General features: G+C 44.3%; 1 protein-coding gene across 1 annotated transcript; it reads right to left on the bottom strand.

The window, feature by feature from the left end:
* Positions 1-6,650: 6,650 nt before the first annotated feature.
* FSCB (fibrous sheath CABYR binding protein) lies at positions 6,651-8,526 on the bottom strand. The gene has a single exon (XM_038756751.1). It carries the CDS (start codon positions 8,362-8,364, stop codon positions 6,739-6,741), a length of 1,626 nt encoding a protein of 541 aa, XP_038612679.1. The 5' UTR covers positions 8,365-8,526; the 3' UTR covers positions 6,651-6,738.
* Between the last annotated feature and the right edge of the window lie 10,795 nt (positions 8,527-19,321).

Here is a 19,321-nt window from a genome sequence, read left to right as displayed (position 1 = left end):
GTCCCACATGGGGCTCACAGTTTTAAACCCCATTTACTTAGCACGTATTGTGCGCGAAGCACTGTACTAAGCTTTAGAAGAGTGCAGTACAATCTAAGACTGTCTCTATAAGTTGCCAACTTGTACTTCCCAAGTGTTTAGTACAGTGTTCTGCACACAGTAAGCACTCAATAAAAACGATTGATTGATTGATTAAGAGATGGGGAGATTATGTAACAAAGCCCCATTTTAGAGATGGGGAAACAGATACCTGGAGAGGTCATTTGTGCAAGGAGGCACAGCAGGCCAGTGGCAGAGCTGAAATTAGAACCAGGATACTTCTCTTCCAGGGTCATGGGCAGGGAATGTGTCTGTTTATTGTTGTACTGTACTCTCCCAAGCACTTAGTACAGTGCTCTGCACACAGTAAGCGTTCAATAAATGCAACTGAATGAATCATGTTTTTTCCATTGGATCATCCACACTCAATCTTATCATCTTAGGTCAAACATATTTGAGTGCTTGCCATGTGCAGGGAATTGTACTAAGCACTTGGGAGACTATGATGCAGCAATTTTACTGACACATTTCTGCCCACAATGAGTTTACAGTCTAGAGGGCTACGCCAGAGCTTATGGCTTGACACATAGGAAACACCTAATATCATCATCGTTATTCATGTTTTCCATGGTTTAAAGCAATTAGTGGCATTGAGCACTTACTGGGTGCAGATCGCTGTACTAAGCACGTGGGAGAATACAGGCATTGAGCACTTACTGGGTGCAGATCGCTGTACTAAGCACGTGGGAGAGTGCAGTACAACAGAGTTAGTTAGGCACAGTCCCTGTCTACCCAAAGCTAAGAGTCTAGAGGGGGATACATTAATAAATATAAAGAATTTATCCATCTGTACATAGGTGCTGTGGGAAGACTACCAAACATTCAAAGGATGCAGAACCAACTGCATGGATGAGGCTGAAGGGAGATCTTTAAATCCCTTAAAACACCCAACCCCTTTTTAATACTTCCCCTTCCTTTAATCCTCAACACTGTTCCTTCTTCGTGGATAGGCACGATGCAGGATGGACTCTCCAAATGCCTCCCATTAAAACTCACAGTCTCTAGTTATGGCCCATTTGCCAGGGGAGAGAAAGGTAAGCTAGTAACCTAAGCCTTGTCCTCCTTCCAGCAGCAACTACTATATTTGTCGTCTTATGCCGTCGAGTGGTTTCCAACCCATAGCGACACCACGGCAACATCTCTCCCAGAATGCCCCCCTGTCCATCTGCTATCGTTCTGGTAGTGTAGCCATAGAGTTTTCTTGGTAAAAATACAGAAGTGGTTTACCATCAACGCCTTCCACACAATCAACTCGAGTTTCCGCTCTCTCCCGTGTTGCCGCTGCCCAGCAGGGTGAGTTTTGACTTGTACCAGATTGCCTGCCAATCAATCAATTGTATTTATTGAGCGCTTACTGTGTGCAGAGCACTGTACTAAGCGCTTGGGAAGTACAAGATGGCAACATATACAGTCCCTACCCAACAGCGGGCTCACAGTCTAAAAGGGGGAGACAGAGAACAAAACCAAACATACTAACAAAATAAAATAAATAGAATAGATATGTGCAAGTAAAATAAATAGAGTAATAAATATGTACAGACATATATACAGGTGCTGTGGGGAAGGGAAGGAGGTAAGATGGGGGGATGGAGAGGAAGGAAGGGGCCCAGTCTGGGAAGGCCTCCTGGAGGAGGTGAGCTCTCAGTAGGGCCTTGAAGGGAGGAAGAGAGCTAGCTTGGCGGATGGGCAGAGGGAGGGCATTCCAGGCCCAGGGGATGACGTGGGCCAGGGGTCGATGGCGGGACAGGCGAGAACGAGGCACGGTGAGGAGATCAGTGGCAGAGGAGTGGAGGGTGCGGGCTGGGCTGGAGAAGGAAGGTGAGGTAGGAGGGGGCGAGGTGATGGACAGCCTTGAAGCCCAGGGTGAGGAATTTCTGCCTGATGTGCAGATTGACTCGCTAGCCACTGGCCAAGTTAGGAATGGAATGAGTAGGCCTCTGCTTGACTCTCCCTCCCATAGCCAAGACTGGTAGAGAGTTGGAAACTCTCCAGGTGTGACCCTGAGAGGGGGAATATGAGATAGGGAAAGACAAACCAGAGAGATTCCACCTGTTGAAATGGAAGATGATTTGCCCCCTTTGCAAACCACAAGTCATTCCTAAACTTACTTGGGTGACAACCATCCTGGTCCCCTGCCAAGAATCCCTCCATTTCAGCCTTTCAGCCTCCTGCAATGAATTCAAAGCACCCTCCTACTGAGCGGACCTTTCTACACCCCGGGGGCGGTACCTCTTCCTCTTCTGCCACTGGAGTGGCTGATTGGGCAATCCCCTCTGACTTCCAGCTCAGCTGAAAGCCCTAATTAGCAGGGGCGAGGGAGAGAGAGTAGGTGTGGCAGAAAACTTCTGCCTTGGGAAAGCAAGCAGGAAGACATTTCTCCCAATTCCTGTCTCCTGAAAAGGATGCCTCTAGGTAGGAGAGGCTCAGCTTGTTAACGTAAAAAAGAGAGAGAAATTCCAGTATTACATGGGTGATCCTGGCTGTATCTACCTCAGAGGAAAATCACTCAACACCTGGATCAAATCTGGGCTTAAATGGGTTTCAGTTAAAACAGGTGAAGACTTTGACAAGCCAAAAGGAAGCCTCAGACTTGACTAACAAAGTGCGAGCATAACAAGGAAGGTTGTTGGGTGATCCCTCTACCGGCTAGAAGTAGCTGGTTTAAATTAACTTTTAAAGTCCCTTCCACTCTAGAATTAGGTAATATCATTGTCTATTTCCTTTTTGTCTATTTGTGAAGTGGCATAGCCTACTGGAAAGAGCAGAGACTAGGAGTCATATTGTACTCTCCCAAGTTCTTAATACAGTGCTCTGCACACACTAAACACTCAATAAATACGATTGAATGAATGAGTCAGGGGACCTAGGTTCTAAATCCGGCTGGTCCACTTGCTTGCTATGTCACCTAGGGCAAGTTATCTAACTTTTTGGCATCTTATTATTATTATGGTATTTGTTAAGCACTTACTATGTGCTGTGCACAGTTCTAAGCACTGGGTAGATACAAGGTAATCAGGCATCCCACATGGGGTTCACAGTCTTAATCCCCATTTTCCAGATGAGGTAACTGAGGCACAGAGAAGTTAAGTGACTTGCCCTAAGTCACACAGCTGAAAAGTGGCAGAGTCAGGATTAGAACCCACGACCTCTGATTTCTAAACCCGTGCTCTTTCCACTAAGCCATGCTGCTTCTCAACTTCCTTTTTTTATAAAATGGAGATTAAGCATCTGTTCTTAGACTCTGAGCTCTTTGGACTTTGAGCCCCTTTGGAGGGGGACAGGGATCGCGACTGATCTGGTAACCCAGGGTTTAATACTGGGCTTGACACATAGTAAGTGTTTAACAAATACTATTATCATGATTATTGTTATTATTATTAAGAATGAATGCAATGGTGGATTGAATTGCCTGAGATTCAACAGGAAAGACTACAGACCTCTGTTAACTGATTGCTATTTATTGGGCACCAGTCTGCTAAGAACTGGGGAAAAGTCACATAAAACAGTTCACAGACCCAATCTCTGTCCCACAAGTGGCTCACAACCTAAATTGGGGAGGACAGATTTGCAGATAAATGAGGGGCTGTAAACAATGGGCACTAATTAACAGTGGGCACTCCTGTTCATGAGAACAGGCTGTTCTTCAGCCATAATCTCTAGTTTTTCTTTTCAATCCGTGGATATTATTTCCACCTCAACCACTTAAATCCTCCCCCAGTTTTCACTCCTCTTGGAGCCAGGCAGCATTTTAAATCTGAGACGGGCACAACAGCTGATAAAGTGCATGTCTTCCACCACTTTGTGAGGTTAGCAGGAGGAACATAAATACTTAAGGCTGAACCCAGCTCCTCCATGTTCTTAGATTGTAACTATCGAATGTAAAAAGAGAAGAAGCAGCATGGTGAAGAGGATAGAGTAAAGGCCTGGGTGTCAGAAGGTCATGAGTTCTAATTCCGGTTCTGCCACTAGTCTGCTGTGTGACCTTGGGCAAGTCACTTCACTTCCCTAAACCTCAGTTACCTCGTTTGTAAAAATGGGGATTGAGACTGTGAGGCCCCACATGGGTCATGGACTGTGGGCAACCCATTTTGTTCGTATCTACCCCAGCGCTTAGTTCATGGCCTGGCCATAGTAAGCACTTAAATACCACTTAAGCAATTATTATCACGTATATACTTTGTCCTTCTCTAAGCCTGAACCCAGAAACTGCTCAGTAAATATCAGTAACTTATCAACTGGGATATTTTAGCTAAGATGAACCAAGACTTGATTTCCTGCCATGTAAAAAAAAAAAAAAAAATGAGAGAATGTTGTAAGACCTGTCACTCAAAGATAATTTACTGAGTTCCCCCAGGGCCCATCCTAGGGCTGTGGTGAGAAATAAATAACCGCTCTGCCCACACTTAGATATAACGTTATCTATTGTTAGCAACATCATCTTAACGATGGCCTTGATCAAAACAAATCAGTCTTTTCTCCTGACATGGCATCCGTACTAGAGAAATCCTGTTTGCTCAAATTTTGATTTAATGGCAAACACGATCAATCCACAACTGATTGATTAGGAAAGACTCTGGTTGGTTGATAAAAGCTGAGGGTCAGCTGGCTCCAGAAAACTATGCAGGGCTGAATCCCAGAAGGAACTTGGGGAGACCAAAAGAACTTCACTTTTATTTATAAATATCTATTTATATTACTGTCTGTCTCCCCCTCTAGACTGTAAGCTCCTTGTGGGCAGGACATGTGTCTACTAATTCTGTAATATTGTATTTTTTCCCAAAAATGCTCTATACACAGTAAGTGCTCAATGAATACGACTGATTGATTGATTGACCCCCCCCGGACAGAGACTTATCATCATCAATCGTATTTACTGAGTGCTTACTATGTGCAGAGCACTGTACTAAGCGCTTGGGAAGTACAAATTGGCAACACATAGAGACAGTCCCTACCCAACAGTGAGCTCACAGTCTAAAAGGGGGAGACAGAGAACAAAACCAAACATACCAACAAAATAAAATATATAGGATAGATATGTACAAGTAAAATAAATAAATAAATAAATAATAAATAAATAATAAATAAATAAATAAATAGAGTAATAGTGAAATAAATAAATAAATAAATAGAGTAATAGCCTTATGCCACAACTGGTGAGCTTCAGAATAATATGATTGCCCGGGGAACAACTATTTCTTTGGGGCCGGTTTCTTTTGAGGAGTATCGTCATTCTGAGATGGGACATTTTAAAATGCATTGCCTACGCACTTAGATCTGTGCCCTTTAACCACCTGATATTTACCCCACCTTCAACCCCTCAGCACTTTTGTTCATATCCAAAATTTATTTTCATGTCTGTCTCCCCCTCTAGATTGTAAACTCATTGTAGGGCAGGAACAGGTCGATCAACTCTGTTGTATTGTACTCTCCCAAGCACTTAGTACAGTGCTCTGCACAGAGTAAGCCCTAAATAAATACCGCTGACTTATCAATTGAGCTGTGGACCAACTGGAAATAGTGAAAATCCATCTCTAATCATAATTTATCCAAGAACCTCAGATTAAAAACTGCATATGCAGTAGGCTAAGGAAAAAAAAGCTTGAAAAAAATGTCATATTCTCTTCAGTGCAGCATAAGAAAAAATAAAAATTCAGTCATGGGGGAAAACATTCAGGCTTTTATAGGAGAGTCATCGTGCTCCAACCTGATTAACTTGCATCTACCCCAATGCTTAGGACAGTGCTTGGCACATAGTAAGTGCTTAACAAGTACCACTATTATTGTGGTTAGTACAGAGCCTGGCACATAGTAAGCGCTTAACAAATACCATCATCATTATCATTATTATTAAAGATCCAGGGAATTCTAGCCATCCTCCACCCACTCCATGCATCAGCCAAGGGAATTGGGAAGCTGCAGGAAGGCCGGAATAGGTATGCTTCTTGTGGGCAGAAAACATGTCTACTGGATCTGTTGTACTGTACTCTCCCAAAAGCTCAGCACAGTGCTTTGCACACAGTAAGTGCTCAATAAATACCATTGATGATGATGCTAGGGAAATGAGAACATGGAAAGGGTTTGACTCTCCTTAAAATGAGGCAAACTGCCACCAAGGGTGGAATCCCTGAATCAGGGAAGTTTTCAGAGACCACCCCCAACCCCGAGGATCATCACGGGACATTGAGGGATGGGAAAAGAAAAGGCACTGCCGCTTTTCAAATTGTCTTCTGATGATATTGGTATTCATTAAGTGTCAACCACTGGGGTAGAAACAAGATCATCAGAATGGACAGACTGTTCTGCACACGGTAGATGCACCATAAGGACTATTGACGGATTGATGGTCTTGTCCGGTAATAAGTACAGCGCAAACACCATGCGTGGCTGGAGAGATTACTCTGTCTCCTTCTAAATCATCAAGAAGAGATTGTTTGAAGAACATTTTGAATAGCATTTTAAAGTCAAGCTCCTGGTTCACTGTCTAAAATAACCCATCTCCCAGCTCTAACCCCATTTCAAGCAGGAATAAGACGAGAAATATAAAAGCGGTTCCTTGTTTATTGCTCATTTTCCACCTGCTCACCACCCTTTCCAGAGGCCTCTTCTCCGGCCTAGGCCCACTCATTCGGCCGGAGCCTCCTATTCCGCTGCAACTGCCTCGGGGCCATCTCCATCGGCGGGTTCGGATACCGAAGCTCTTCTCGGAGACTTGCTGGAGGGATCTACAGGGGCCTCCGCCTCGGCCACTGCGGTCTCTTCTTCGAGCACGGGGGCTTCTTCCTCGGCCACCGGGGCTTCTTCCAGTCCCTCCGGCCCAAGTGAGTATATGTCCGTGCTGGATGTCTCTGTCTCTGTCACTGGTGCCTCGGAGGTGGCCTCGTACTGTGGCAGAATCACGGAAGCTTTGCTCCAGACCTTGGGGGGGCCACCCCAAGGAGCCTGCGAGGCGGACCCTTCAGCTGCTGCGGCCGGGGATTCTGCCGACACTTCTGCCTCGGGGTTCACGTGCGCTACCGATGTGTCGAGGCCTGATTCTTCGGCCAACAGAGTCCCCGAAGTTGGGCCGGGGGCCCCGCTGGCGGCTTCTGCTGCCGGATGCAATTCTGTCTCCACTGCTGATGCTTCCGACCCAGCTTCTTCTCCCGGGGACTTGGGCACCGAAGCCACGCTTGGTGCCACAGCAGCGGCTGTTTCTGGAGGTTTCTCATCGACTTCTGCCGCTGCCTCTTCCGGGCCAGCTCCTCTGGCGGATAGCGTCACCGAAGGTTTGCTCGGGCTCCCTTGGATGTGATCCAGGCCCTGGGCCTCTGCCGCTTCCCCCGCCGGGGCCTCGGGGCCGGCTTTCTCCGGGGTTTTGGAGATGGACGCTTGGCTCATAGGCGGGCTGTGCCGGACGAATTTCGGGACGTCCATGAGGCTCGGGGTGGTCTGCTGCCACTTGTCCACCATCTCTTTTGACGTTGCTTTATAAATTAGTTCCATCACCAGATCTCCAGTGCAGCTTGTCTGCTGAGACCGGTTTATCAAGAAACTACTCTCCTCTGGGCTGAGTGGGACTTCGGGTTCTTCCTCGGGTTTCTCTTCCTCCAAGCGGGCTTCCTCAGCTGGCTGCCCGGGCATCTCCTCCGCCGGCTCCTCCTCCGGCTCTGGAATGGGTGCCTCTTCCTCTGGCTCCTCTCCGGGCACCTCCTCCTCTGCCTCTAAAGTTACCTCCTCCACCTCTCCAGGCACCTCTTCCTCTGGCTCTATAAATGTCTCTTCAGCCTCTCTCTCTGACTCTCTAGGCGCCTCTTCTTCCAGTTGTATATGCGCCTCCTCATCTTCCTTATTGTCTGTTTCCGACCCCTGTGGCACTTCGATTACAGGTTCGGGTGGCACGTCGATGACAGACTCTTTCTTGATTAACGGTGGGGATGCTTTTTGGGGTTTCTTTTTTCTCTCTCTCTTAATTTTATCCGTCTGCTGGACTTCACTTACCATGTCCTGGATGTGCTTTCTCCTCTGCCAGGATTGCTGGAGCTGAGACGACAAACCGATGTATTCAGCCCCACTGGGAGCGTGGTCGGTTTGGCTCGTTTTCGAGGCCACGTTTTGCCCGCTCGTGGTGTCTCTGGCCACAGAGTGCCGTGCGGATCCCAGTTTCTTCTTCTCGATGGCATCTGTCTGCTGATACTGGTCTACCGTCGGCTGGGAGAGCTTTCTCCGCCTACGCGTTTCCTGTTTCCCAGCAGAGATAGGCTCGTCCTGCTCACCCCCCTCATCCATCGCTACGGTTGGCTGATTTATCCCTGCTCCAGGTTTCCCGCTGCCAGTTTCCTCCAAAGTGCCCGTGGTTGAGTCCTTCGAAATGGATGATGGCCCTTTTCTCTCTGAGGAAAAAAGAAGTCTGAAATTGGGCCAGTAGTCTCCACTCTTGTTGGACCTCTTTTATTCAATAAGCTGCTGGCAGGGTTCATCTCTGTCTGACTAAAAACTCACTTCTAGAAGTTTCCCTCCAAGGGTCTGTGACATCACTGTTGCTTCTGCATCCAAGATTCCACAAGGGTCTCGGGGTCTCACAACCTTAGCAGATCTGAACCGGTGATACTTGCTGTCAATCCATCCTTTGCCTTCAAGGTTCCAGCATCCAAATAGAGCATTTTGCCTCCAGAAGCCACACCAAGTAAACTTCTCTAATTCCAATTTCTTTTGTGTCCTGACTCTGCCCCCTGCCTGCTGTAGGCTCTTGGGTAAGTCACTTAACTTCTCTGGGCCTCACTTCCCTCATCTGAAAAATGGTTATTAGGACCATGAGCCCTATGTGGTACAGGAACTCTGTTCAAACCAATTATCTTGCATCTACTGCAGCGCTTAGTACAATACCTGGCACATGATAAACACTTAACAATTGCCATCAAAACCCCATATTTTGATGATTCTCATAAATTTTAACCGTAATTGGGTTTCTGAAGCATTTTATTTTTTAAAAAGCCATCGGTGATAGTGAGAGATCTAGGCATTCTTTTTCAATTAAGCCCACTCTCCAAGATTAAAATTTAGATGAACTGTTTTTTTAACTAAAAAAAAAAAGATGTGGGTCTTTTTCATAAGAAATAATATATTCAAAAGGGTTGATTAAGCACAATATACCCCACTAGACAACTTCCCAGCCATTTCACATCAAACAGAAAGAAGGTGCTAAGCGCCATAAATGGAACTCCTCTAGTTTCTATGGCAACGAGGGTAAATGAATACCTTATTGAAAAATGGACTATCAAAATCAGTGAGATATAAATTTGGGAACACAAAAGCCAAAAGACCAGTCTATTTTGAAGCAGAGAAATAAATCTCTCGGTTGTGAAACACTTAAAGTTTTCCAGTAAATGGTATACAAGTTTTTAAAATTCCTATTACTCACAGTCCAGTGACACTACTAGCGATATTTTTATAACCACCATTCTCACCCAGTAGCCTAGAATTTTATACGGAATAAATCTTATCATTTAAAATGAAAAAGCCTTTTAAATTACTACTGAGTCCTAAATTCCCCCAAACGTGCCTAAGGCATACATATTTTCACCATTCCCTCCCCTGCACCTGTATGTTTTCAGCTCCATATGTCTTGGTGACATCGACCGCCCTCCCCCAAGCCCACCACCACCACCGCCAGCCCCAGAGCCCTGACAATCCATTATCAGTGGCAACGTGGCCTACTAGCAGCTGGAAATGTTCCTTTCTCCTCAAAGCTCTCAGGCTAGGGGAGTTTCTGATGCAGCTCTTAGTACTGATGCTTAGTACAGTTCTCTGCCTAAATTAAGCACTCAATAAATACAACTGGTCGATTCCTAGCCCCTTCAGCCTGCAGCTTGGGAGCCTAAGAGTCTCCGGGGAGAGGTTGGAACAGGGATTTTGTAAGAAGAAAATTTGTATTTGTTAAGCATTTACCTGGTGCCCAGCACTGGGGTAGATACGAGGTAATCAGGTCAGACACAGTCCCTGTGCCACATGGGTTCACCATCTAAGGGGAAGAGAGAACAGGTATTAAATCCCCATTTGACAGATGAGGAAACCGAGACACCCAGAAGTTAACTGCCCAAGATCATAGACAAGTGGCGGTGCCAGGATTAGAACCCAGGTCCTCTGAGTCCCAGGCTTCAGGAACAGGGGACTGTACTAAATTCCCCCATAATCCGCTCCTCAAGTGGATTCAAAAGCTTTGAAGAGGGTAATCCTCCCATCATTAGGGGGTCCTGAGCTGTTCAGTAAGAAAGCAGTGTGGTCCAGTGGAAAGACCACGAGACTGGGAAGCAGGAGACCTAAATTCTAATCTCAGCTCTGCCACGGGCCACATGTGCGGTCTTGTGAAAGTCCCTTAATTCTCTCTGGGCCTCATTTTCCTCATCTGGAAAATTGAGGTAAGATATCTGCTTTCTCTTTCCCTGCTGTACGCTGTGTGGGGTAGGTACTCTGTCCTATCTGCCTTATTTAGTTCCTACCCCAGTGCTTAGGACAGACCTTTGGCACAGGATGTTTAAAAAGTATCACCATTATTATAATAAGTGCAAAGGGCTTCATCATCATCATAATCATCATCAACATCATCATCAGTAGTATTTATTGAGCACTTATTTGGTGCAGAGCACAGTGCTAAGCATTTGGGAGAGTACAACAGGGTCGGTAGATACTTTTCCTGTCCCCAATGAGCTTGCAGTCTAGAGTGGGAGAGGCCTATGTCAATATAAATAAATGGCCAAGTCCCATCAGCGAACAAAGAAAAGCCAGACTCCCAACATTGAAACAACTAAGGAAGCAACAATAAAAAAACCTTCACCTAGAAATGAATCAAAAACATAGTTACTCGGGGAGACGTGCCGTAGCGGAGGATGTACATGAATTACCACAGTGCACAGATGTATTGGTCTGTAGGAATGAGACATTCATTCACCTGAAGAAAGAATCTTCCCAGTGTCAATTTATGAGGCTTATTCCAACATCTCATGTAAAATTGCCATGGTTGGAGGTAATTTTCAAATGCAGTGTTCTTTGGGAAGCCATTTCCTTTAATTCTGTTATCATTAGCATTAGAGTGATGCCCAGATATTCCATTTGTCTCCACGGTGAATTTGAATTGGGTGCTTATCCCTATGTATGCAAAGTAAAGGAGATGTCAGAACTGAATATTTCGCCTGTGTTCCACCTCCCAGCTTCATGGACTGCTGCTTCTCTTCCTCAAATGCTAAATGGCTTGGTTTCTGTTCTACTCATTCAAGTCAGCAACTTTCTTTTTATTGCAGATCTGATTTATACTTAGAGACCTATAAAGCTGTGAGTGTGTGCCTGCATGTGGAGGGGCGGGGATGTTCAGGGAATATATACCCAGTCTTCTATGAAGCAGGGATTGGGTTCTTGCAAAACTCCTTGGAAGTAAAAGTCAAGTTTTAATACACGCTGGATCCAGTACTGTGCACAAAAAAAGTTTCTTGCCGATTAAGGAGCAAAAGAATTAGCCTTCCCGTACCAGAGCATCTAGAAGGCTCGTGTCGTAAAAAGTTGGTATGGACTTATAGGTCCCTAAAAGTAAGTTCTTATGTCCCTGGCCTATTTTGCCACCAGTCGTTGCACTTACTATGTGCCAAACACCGTAGTAAGTTCTAGGGCAGATACAGGATAATCAGGTCAGAAACAGTTCCTGGCCCATATGAGTCTAAGGGGAAGGGAAAACGGGTATTGGATCCCTATTTCACAAATGAGGAAACTGGTACATTCAGCACCTTACCCAAGGTCACACAGCAGTCAAGTGGCAGAGCTGGGATTAGAACCCAGGTTCTCTGACTCCCAATCTCGCTCCACTAGGCCACACTGCTTCTTAGCAAACAGAGAAAAATATATCACATGCCCTTAGGACAGACTAGGAGCAAAGCAGAGGTGAATTTTCTTCTAGCAATCAATCAATCATCAGTGGTATTTATCGAGCATTTACTGTGTGCAGAGCACTGTCCTATGTGCTTGGAAGAGTACAGAGTCAGAGGGTTCAGAACTAGCAGGAGTAGAGAGAGTCTTAGGATTTTTCACACCTTAAAAATTCTTAGCCCCACCCTAGAAGTGGATATCATTATCATCATCATCAATCGTATTTATTGAGCGCTTACTATGTGCAGAGCACTGTACTAACCGCTTGGGAAGTACAAATTGGCAACATATAGAGACAGTCCCTACCCAACAGTGGGCTCACAGTCTAAAAGGGGGAGACAGAGAACAAAACCAAACATACTAACAATATAAAATAGAATAGATATGTACAAGTAAAATAAATAAATAAATAAATAAATAGAGTAATAAATATGTACAAACATATATACATATATACAGGCGCTGTGGGGAAGGGAAGGAGGTACGATGGGGGGGATGGAGAGGGGGACGAGGGGGAGAGGAAGGAAGGGGCTCAGTCTGGGATAAAATCCGGACCAGTGAAAGCAAAGCTGTCCCAGAAAGCCCTGGTGGCTGCTGGAAAATGTAGGACAACCAACCCTCTTCCTTGCTGGGACATGGTTTTCTCATTTCTTTCCCTGCAATTCCCTTTCCAGCTTTAAACCAGACCTCTGTTTGGGGTGGTTGAAATCACCTGGCTCCCATCTAGAAACTGTGCCCCAGCAATCTAAGAACAGCCTGCCCACTGTATCTAGATAGCCTTACGTTTTCAGATGGATATTGCCTAAACTTTGATTCCATTTATTCCTCTTCTCTTTAAAACTCATTATGCATCAATTTTCCGTAAATGTAGGTTGAGCGTATTGCTATTTTTTGCAACTTTCCTAAGGAGATCAGACCAAGTCATAATTAAGAAAGGACAATGATTATATTAAATTAGCTAGAGTGAATAGGAAGAAGATTAGCTTTATTTAACTTGAGGAATCAAACTCCCATTGACTCTGAGGGATCTCTTTGTCCGGGGTAACATCTACATGATGGATGCAAATCGTGCAGTGACTAAACATCCAATTTCTACAGCATGCACTTTGGAAATTGCAGATGTGGCTAATAGCAAACCTGAACTGCCAGGCACCTTTTCAGAGTCAAAAAGGCTTGCACAAAGAAAAGAAAAAAAAGGAGAAAAGCATATGATTAAAATCCACACAACTCTGAATTTTAAAAATCCACAAGCTAGAAATTCCAATTATCACCAGAGTTTGGTGTTCTCTAAGGAAACCGAGTATTTAAGCACCCATTAAAAATCCTAGGTTTCAGGTTTATATTATTACCTCAAATTTTGGTTTAAGAGGTACAGATGAAGGAGTGCCAGGATTGATGGCATATGTGAAATGAGGTAAATAAGAAAAAGCCAGGGATCTGCCAAATGGAAAAAGGAAAAAAATAGGGGAAATAATACTCTTTTACAAATCTCTTAAAAAAAAACCATCAGTGCAATGCTGGTCTAAATTTGATTATCCAAAACTCTGTTTATTGGCGGCAAGAAGAATGCATTCAAAAGAAAGTGGGAATTATCACATTACATATTACAACCATTTATTTGTGGAAATGGAGCATGAAATAAACAATTTAGTTCATTATCTCAAGTAAGAGAGCATTGTTCAGGCATGTTGTCCATTAATCACTGGTAACCAGTGTGCAGAGTAAGCTCATGCGTGACTGCTAACTTTGTTAAACAATCTAAGACTCGTTTTATAAAAATCAAACTCGAACGACCTTTTATGTGCAATTCAGCAGAGGGCCCACCAAGGGAAGGAACCATGGATTAGACGTTATTTAGTGAGTCGCAATTTACCTGTTCATTAAGAGCAGAATGCAAATTCCCACTGCTCAGGTCTTCCCGCTCACTTTGGGGTCTCGATACTAGAATGTGATAATCCAAAACACCGGCACTTCTGGTTAAATCCCTGATTAACATATGATCCCCCCATCTTCCACACCCTGGTATTCCTATCCTCCAATCTCAGAGGGACTAGAGTAGATGATCCTGATTTATAGAGGGGATGAACAGTTGGAACCATCGATTCCTTAGAGAATGCACCTTCAATAATCCTTGGGCAGCCTTCTCTAGAGTGTAAGTTACTTTCATTCAATCATATTCATTGAGTGCTTACTGTGTGCAGAGCACTGCACTAAGTGCTTGAGCACTGTACTAAGTGCTTGTACTAAGCTACTTGTGGGCAGGGAACACGTATCTACCAATTCTGTTGTGTTGTAATCTCCTAAAGTACTTAGTACAGAGCTCTGGAGATACCAAGTTACTTGGGTCCTGGTTTGGATGGCTGTCAAGAAGTATGTGACTTGGGCTTTAACAAAAAATTACTCCCAACCTGACAATGCTCTCAGACCCAGGAGATTTCAACCACACAGAGAGTGGAAGCTTAATGGAGTGGCAATTAAGCCAGGGCTTTGGCAAACACAAGGCCCATGATTCATCCTTGAAGATATAGCTTGAACATCTCTTTCTAAACCAGCAATGAGCCTAGAACTTCCATCAAGATTGTTCCTATTTCAGGGGAAAGGAAGCAAGAGAGAATATTGAGGGGGGAGGCTTGGGGGAGAGGGGAATGTTCTTTGAGTACCAAGAACAATTCTCTCTCCCTCTCTCAACATATGTGTGTATGTGTGTATGTATTTTGTGGTTGCCTTGTCACCACAAGCAGAGGGCAAACTCATTGAGGGAAGGGACTTGTTCTTTAAAGTTTACCCAAGAGATACTATATATGCATATCAATCAATCAATCAATCAATCAATCAATCGTATTTATTGAGCGCTTACTATGTGCAGAGCACTGTACTAAGCGCTTGGGAAGTACAAATTGGCATCACATAGAGACAGTCCCTACCCAACAGTGGGCTCACAGTCTAAAAGGGGGAGACAGAGAACAGAACCAAACATACCAACAAAATAAAATAAGTAGGATAGAAATGTACAAGTAAAATAAATAAATAAATAAATAAATAAATAAATAAATAAATAAATAAATAAATAAATAGAGTAATAAATATGTACAACCATATATACATATATACAGGTATATATATATATATATACAGGCATATATACATATATATATATATATATGGATCTATACACATACATATGCCTATATACAGAGAGAGAGAGAGAGAGAGAGAGCGAGAGAGAGAGAGAGAGAGAAGCAGTGTGGCTCAGTGGAAAAGAGCATGGGCTTTTAAGTCAGAGTTCATGGGTTCAAATCCCAACTCCGCCAATTAGCTGTGTGACTTTGGGCAAGTCACTTAATTTCTCTGTGCCCCAGTTACCTCATCTGTAAAATGGGGATTAAGATTGTCAGCCTCCTGTAGGACAACCTGATCACCTTGTAACCTCAGTGCTATGCACATAGTAAGCGCTTAATAAATGCCATCATTACTATATATATGTACATATGCCTATATACATTAGAGAAGCAGCATGGCTCACTGGAAAGAGCCCAGGATTTGGAGTCAGAGGTCATGGGTTCAAATTCCACCTCTGCCAATTGTCAGCTGTGTGACTTTGGGCAAGTCACTTAACTTCTCTGTGCCTCAGTTACCTCATCTGTAAAATGGGGATGAAGACTGTGAGCCCCCAATGGGACAACCTGATCACCTTGTAACCTCCCCAGCGCTTAGAACACTGCTTTGCATATAGTAAGCGCTTAATAAATGTCATTATTATTATTATTATGTGTGTATATATGCCTATATTCATTCATTCATTCAATAGTATTTATTGAGCACTTACTATGTACACAGCACTGTATTAAGCACTTGGGAAGTACAAGTCGGCAACATAAAGAGACAGTCCCAGTATCTCTTGGGTAAACTTTAAAGAATAAGTCCCTTCCCTCAATGAATTTGTCATCTGCTTGTGGTGACAAGACAACCACAAAAATCACAAAACCTCAAAATCAGCGTGAATCCCAAAATAATAAAGAACCTCACGTCTCCCTGAGTGGGAAGCAGGTTTCTCTCCTTCCCGTACACCGGAAAGTTAAATTAAATGCAGGAACACACAAAGTGGTCATGCTTCATTAAGAGCAAATGGAGTAAACCTATGGGTAACAGAGCAGCCATTTCGCCGTAGTTATCTGATTTTCCATCTTACCGAATTTGCGCGTTCCCTGCCTGGGCCTGGTCTCACTCGTTAAAAAGTTCCCGTTGGTTCGCTAGGGTCACTTGAAAAGTTTGGGCAGCCTGGGCACGCGTAACACTGCCACAAACAAGAACTTAATTGCCCTGGAAGTTCATCGACCTATTTGCTTTCTTCAATACATTTTGTGCCTATGGTAATGAGGATTGAAATAGGCCCTAGTCAGTAGGAAAGGCAGTATCATCTTCTTTTCAATTAACTGATCCAGCTCAACAGTTTCTTATTTCTACCATATTATTGCCAGATGGAGGGGAGGGACCAATCCTATGTACAGGTGACGCACTATTTCTGTTCTCAAATGCTAAGCTTTTACTGATTTTCCTCATTCCACTTTGCTAGAAAAAAAATCATTCACTCTTCTTTCTCTTTCTTGTTGGAAAAAACCCCAAAAAACAAACTCTCTTGGACGGAGGCAAATTGAAACCCTTTTAAAAGACAGAACTTGGTCTGTTCCTGCTTAAAATTCATGTTTGAAAATATGCTCAAAATATTCGACACAAGTGTTACTCTGGGCATCGTTGACTATTTATTAGCTGTACAGATAAAATCCTATTAAAGGTGGAGCTTAACTATGGCAGAATCAAAGGCAGGACACCGAGCGATAAATACGGTGAACTGTTCCTAGTGGAAAGAGCCTGGACAAGGGAATCAGAGGACCTGGGTTCTAATCCTGGCTCCTCCACTTGTCTGCTGTGTGACCCTGGGCAAGTTACTTCAGTGTGCCGGAAAGATTCGCCTCTTTCCACAGACCTGAAGCCCTCAAGGAAGACAGTGCTGTGGCTGGACCCTTCACTGTTGTATTGTACGCTCCCAAGCGCTTAGTAAGGTGCTCTGCACACAGTAAGCACTCAATAAATACCACTGACTGACTCAACTTCTCTGCACCTCAGTTTCTTCATCAGTAAAATGGGGATTAATTCCTACTTCCTTTTACTTAGACTGTGAGCTCCATGGGGGAACAGGGACTGGCTCCAACCAGATTATCTTGTCTCTACCTCAGTTGCTTAGTACCGTTCTTGGCCCATAGTAAGTGCTTTACAAGAACCTTAATTGCTATAAATGTCATTGTTCATTTTCAGTATGAACGGCAAGCTCTTAGTTCTAACTTTTCCTTTCTGATCGTCCGTCGACTGTCTTATTCGGTATTTTGGGGGGCTGGTGGGAACTGATCCCCTTAGGTTTTCTTGTGACACGTTCAGGGGACCCTAGAGCACCCTAGAGAGAAGGGTTTTACTGTCCTACTATCATCCAGCCCACACAGTTTGCTCCTTGAATGCTCGCCTTCCCACTGTACCTCAATCTCATCTATCTCGCCGCCGACCTCTTGCCCACATCTCGCCTCTGGCCCAGAGCACCTTTCCTCCTCATATACGACAGACAATTTACTCTTCTCTCCCTTCAAACCCTTACTGAAGCACATCTCCTCCAAGAGGCCTTCCCTGACTAAGCCCTCTTTTCCTTTTCTTCAACTCCCTTCTGTGTCACCCTAACTTGCTCCCTTTATTCACCTCTCCTCCAAGCCCCACCGCACTTTTATATGTATCTGTCATTTATTCATATTAATGTCTGTCCTCCCCTTCTAGACCGTAAGCTCACTGTGGAAAGGAAATGTATCCGTTATGCTGTTATACTGTACTCTCCCAAGCGCGTAGTTCAGTGTTCTGCACACAGTAAGCACTCGAAAAATACGATTAACTGACTGATTGACTAACCTTTTCCATTGAGGTCTCCGTATGCTATCCGTCTTCCAGGCCTCTGAGGCTTTGGCGGGAGCAGAGAATGGGGGTGAGGGAAGGAGAGACAAGGGAAGAGGAAAGGGAGGTTGCTCACGGACTGCTCAGGTGCGGTACATGCCATTCCTTTTGAAACACGGGAAAAACGTGCTGGTTCCTCCCCCTCCACAGCTGTCGTGGCTCAGTGTCCCTGCTGACTCTGTCCTTGTGAAGCAGTGTGGCTCAGTGGAAAGAGCCCGGGCTTTGGAGTCAGAGGTCATGGGCTCAAATCCCGCCTCCACCAATTGTCAGCTGTGTGACTTTGGGCAGGTCACAACTTCTCTGGGCCACAGTTACCTTATCTGTAAAATGGGGATTAAGACTGTGAGCCCCACGTGGGACAACCTGATCACCTTGTATCCTCCCCAGCGCTTAGAACAGTGCTTTGCACATAGTAAGCACTTAACAAATGCCATTATTATTATTATTATTATTGTGGGATTTTACCTAGGCTTGTGCTCACACTCGAGGTTGAGTCAAAGGGACAGCGCTCAAAAAAATCTCACTGCACATCAGGTGGGAGGAGTGTCTGATGCCTTGCCTGTATATATGTATATACCTGTATATATGTATATATGTTTGTACATATTTATTACTCTATTTATTTATTTATTTTACTTGTACATATCTATTCTATTTATTTTATTTTGTTAGTATGTTTGGTTTTGTTCTCTATCTCCCCCTTTTAGACTGTGAGCCCACTGTTGGGTAGGGACTGTCTCTATATGTTGCCAACTTGTACTTCCCAAGCGCTTAGTACAGTGTTCTGCACACAGTAAGCGCTCAATAAATACGATTGATTGATTGATTGATTGATTGATTGCCATAGGGGCCCTTGAACAACAGGATGGTGTTTCTTCATAGCTTTCATCAGTCAGTGACTTTAGGCTGCAGGGGCCTCGTGGCCTGCCCTCCCTGCGTCAGAGTGCAGTCACCTTGGCAAACCCCAAGCGGCACGGCGCAATTTCCTGAGCATCTTTTCCTCCAGCTCCCCAGCCCCTTTCCCTTCCCCACAGCACCTGTATATATGTATATATGTTTGTACATATTTATTACTCTATTTATTTATTTATTTATTTTACTTGTACATATCTAGCCTATTTATTTTATTTTGTTAGTATGTTTGGTTTTGTTCTCTGTCTCCCCCTTTTAGACTGTGAGCCCACTGCTGGGTAGGGACTGTCTCTATATGTTGCCAATTTGTACTTCCCAAGCGCTTAGTACAGTGCTCTGCACATACTAAGCGCTCCATAAATACGATTGATGATGATGATGATGATGGGGTCACCACTCCAACCCCAACCAGTCCTGTTTCTTTCCTCCGCCT

The sequence above is a fragment of the Tachyglossus aculeatus genome, chromosome 14, assembly GCF_015852505.1.
Source record: "Tachyglossus aculeatus isolate mTacAcu1 chromosome 14, mTacAcu1.pri, whole genome shotgun sequence".
In the NCBI taxonomy this organism is placed as follows: domain Eukaryota; kingdom Metazoa; phylum Chordata; class Mammalia; order Monotremata; family Tachyglossidae; genus Tachyglossus; species Tachyglossus aculeatus.
This window is presented reverse-complemented; position numbering and strand designations above follow the sequence as displayed.

What these genes read in the sequence shown, in the direction of transcription:
- FSCB (XM_038756751.1), bottom strand. Translation starts at nt 8,364, where the DNA reads ATGGATGAGGGGGGTGAGCAGGACGAGCCTATCTCTGCTGGGAAACAG.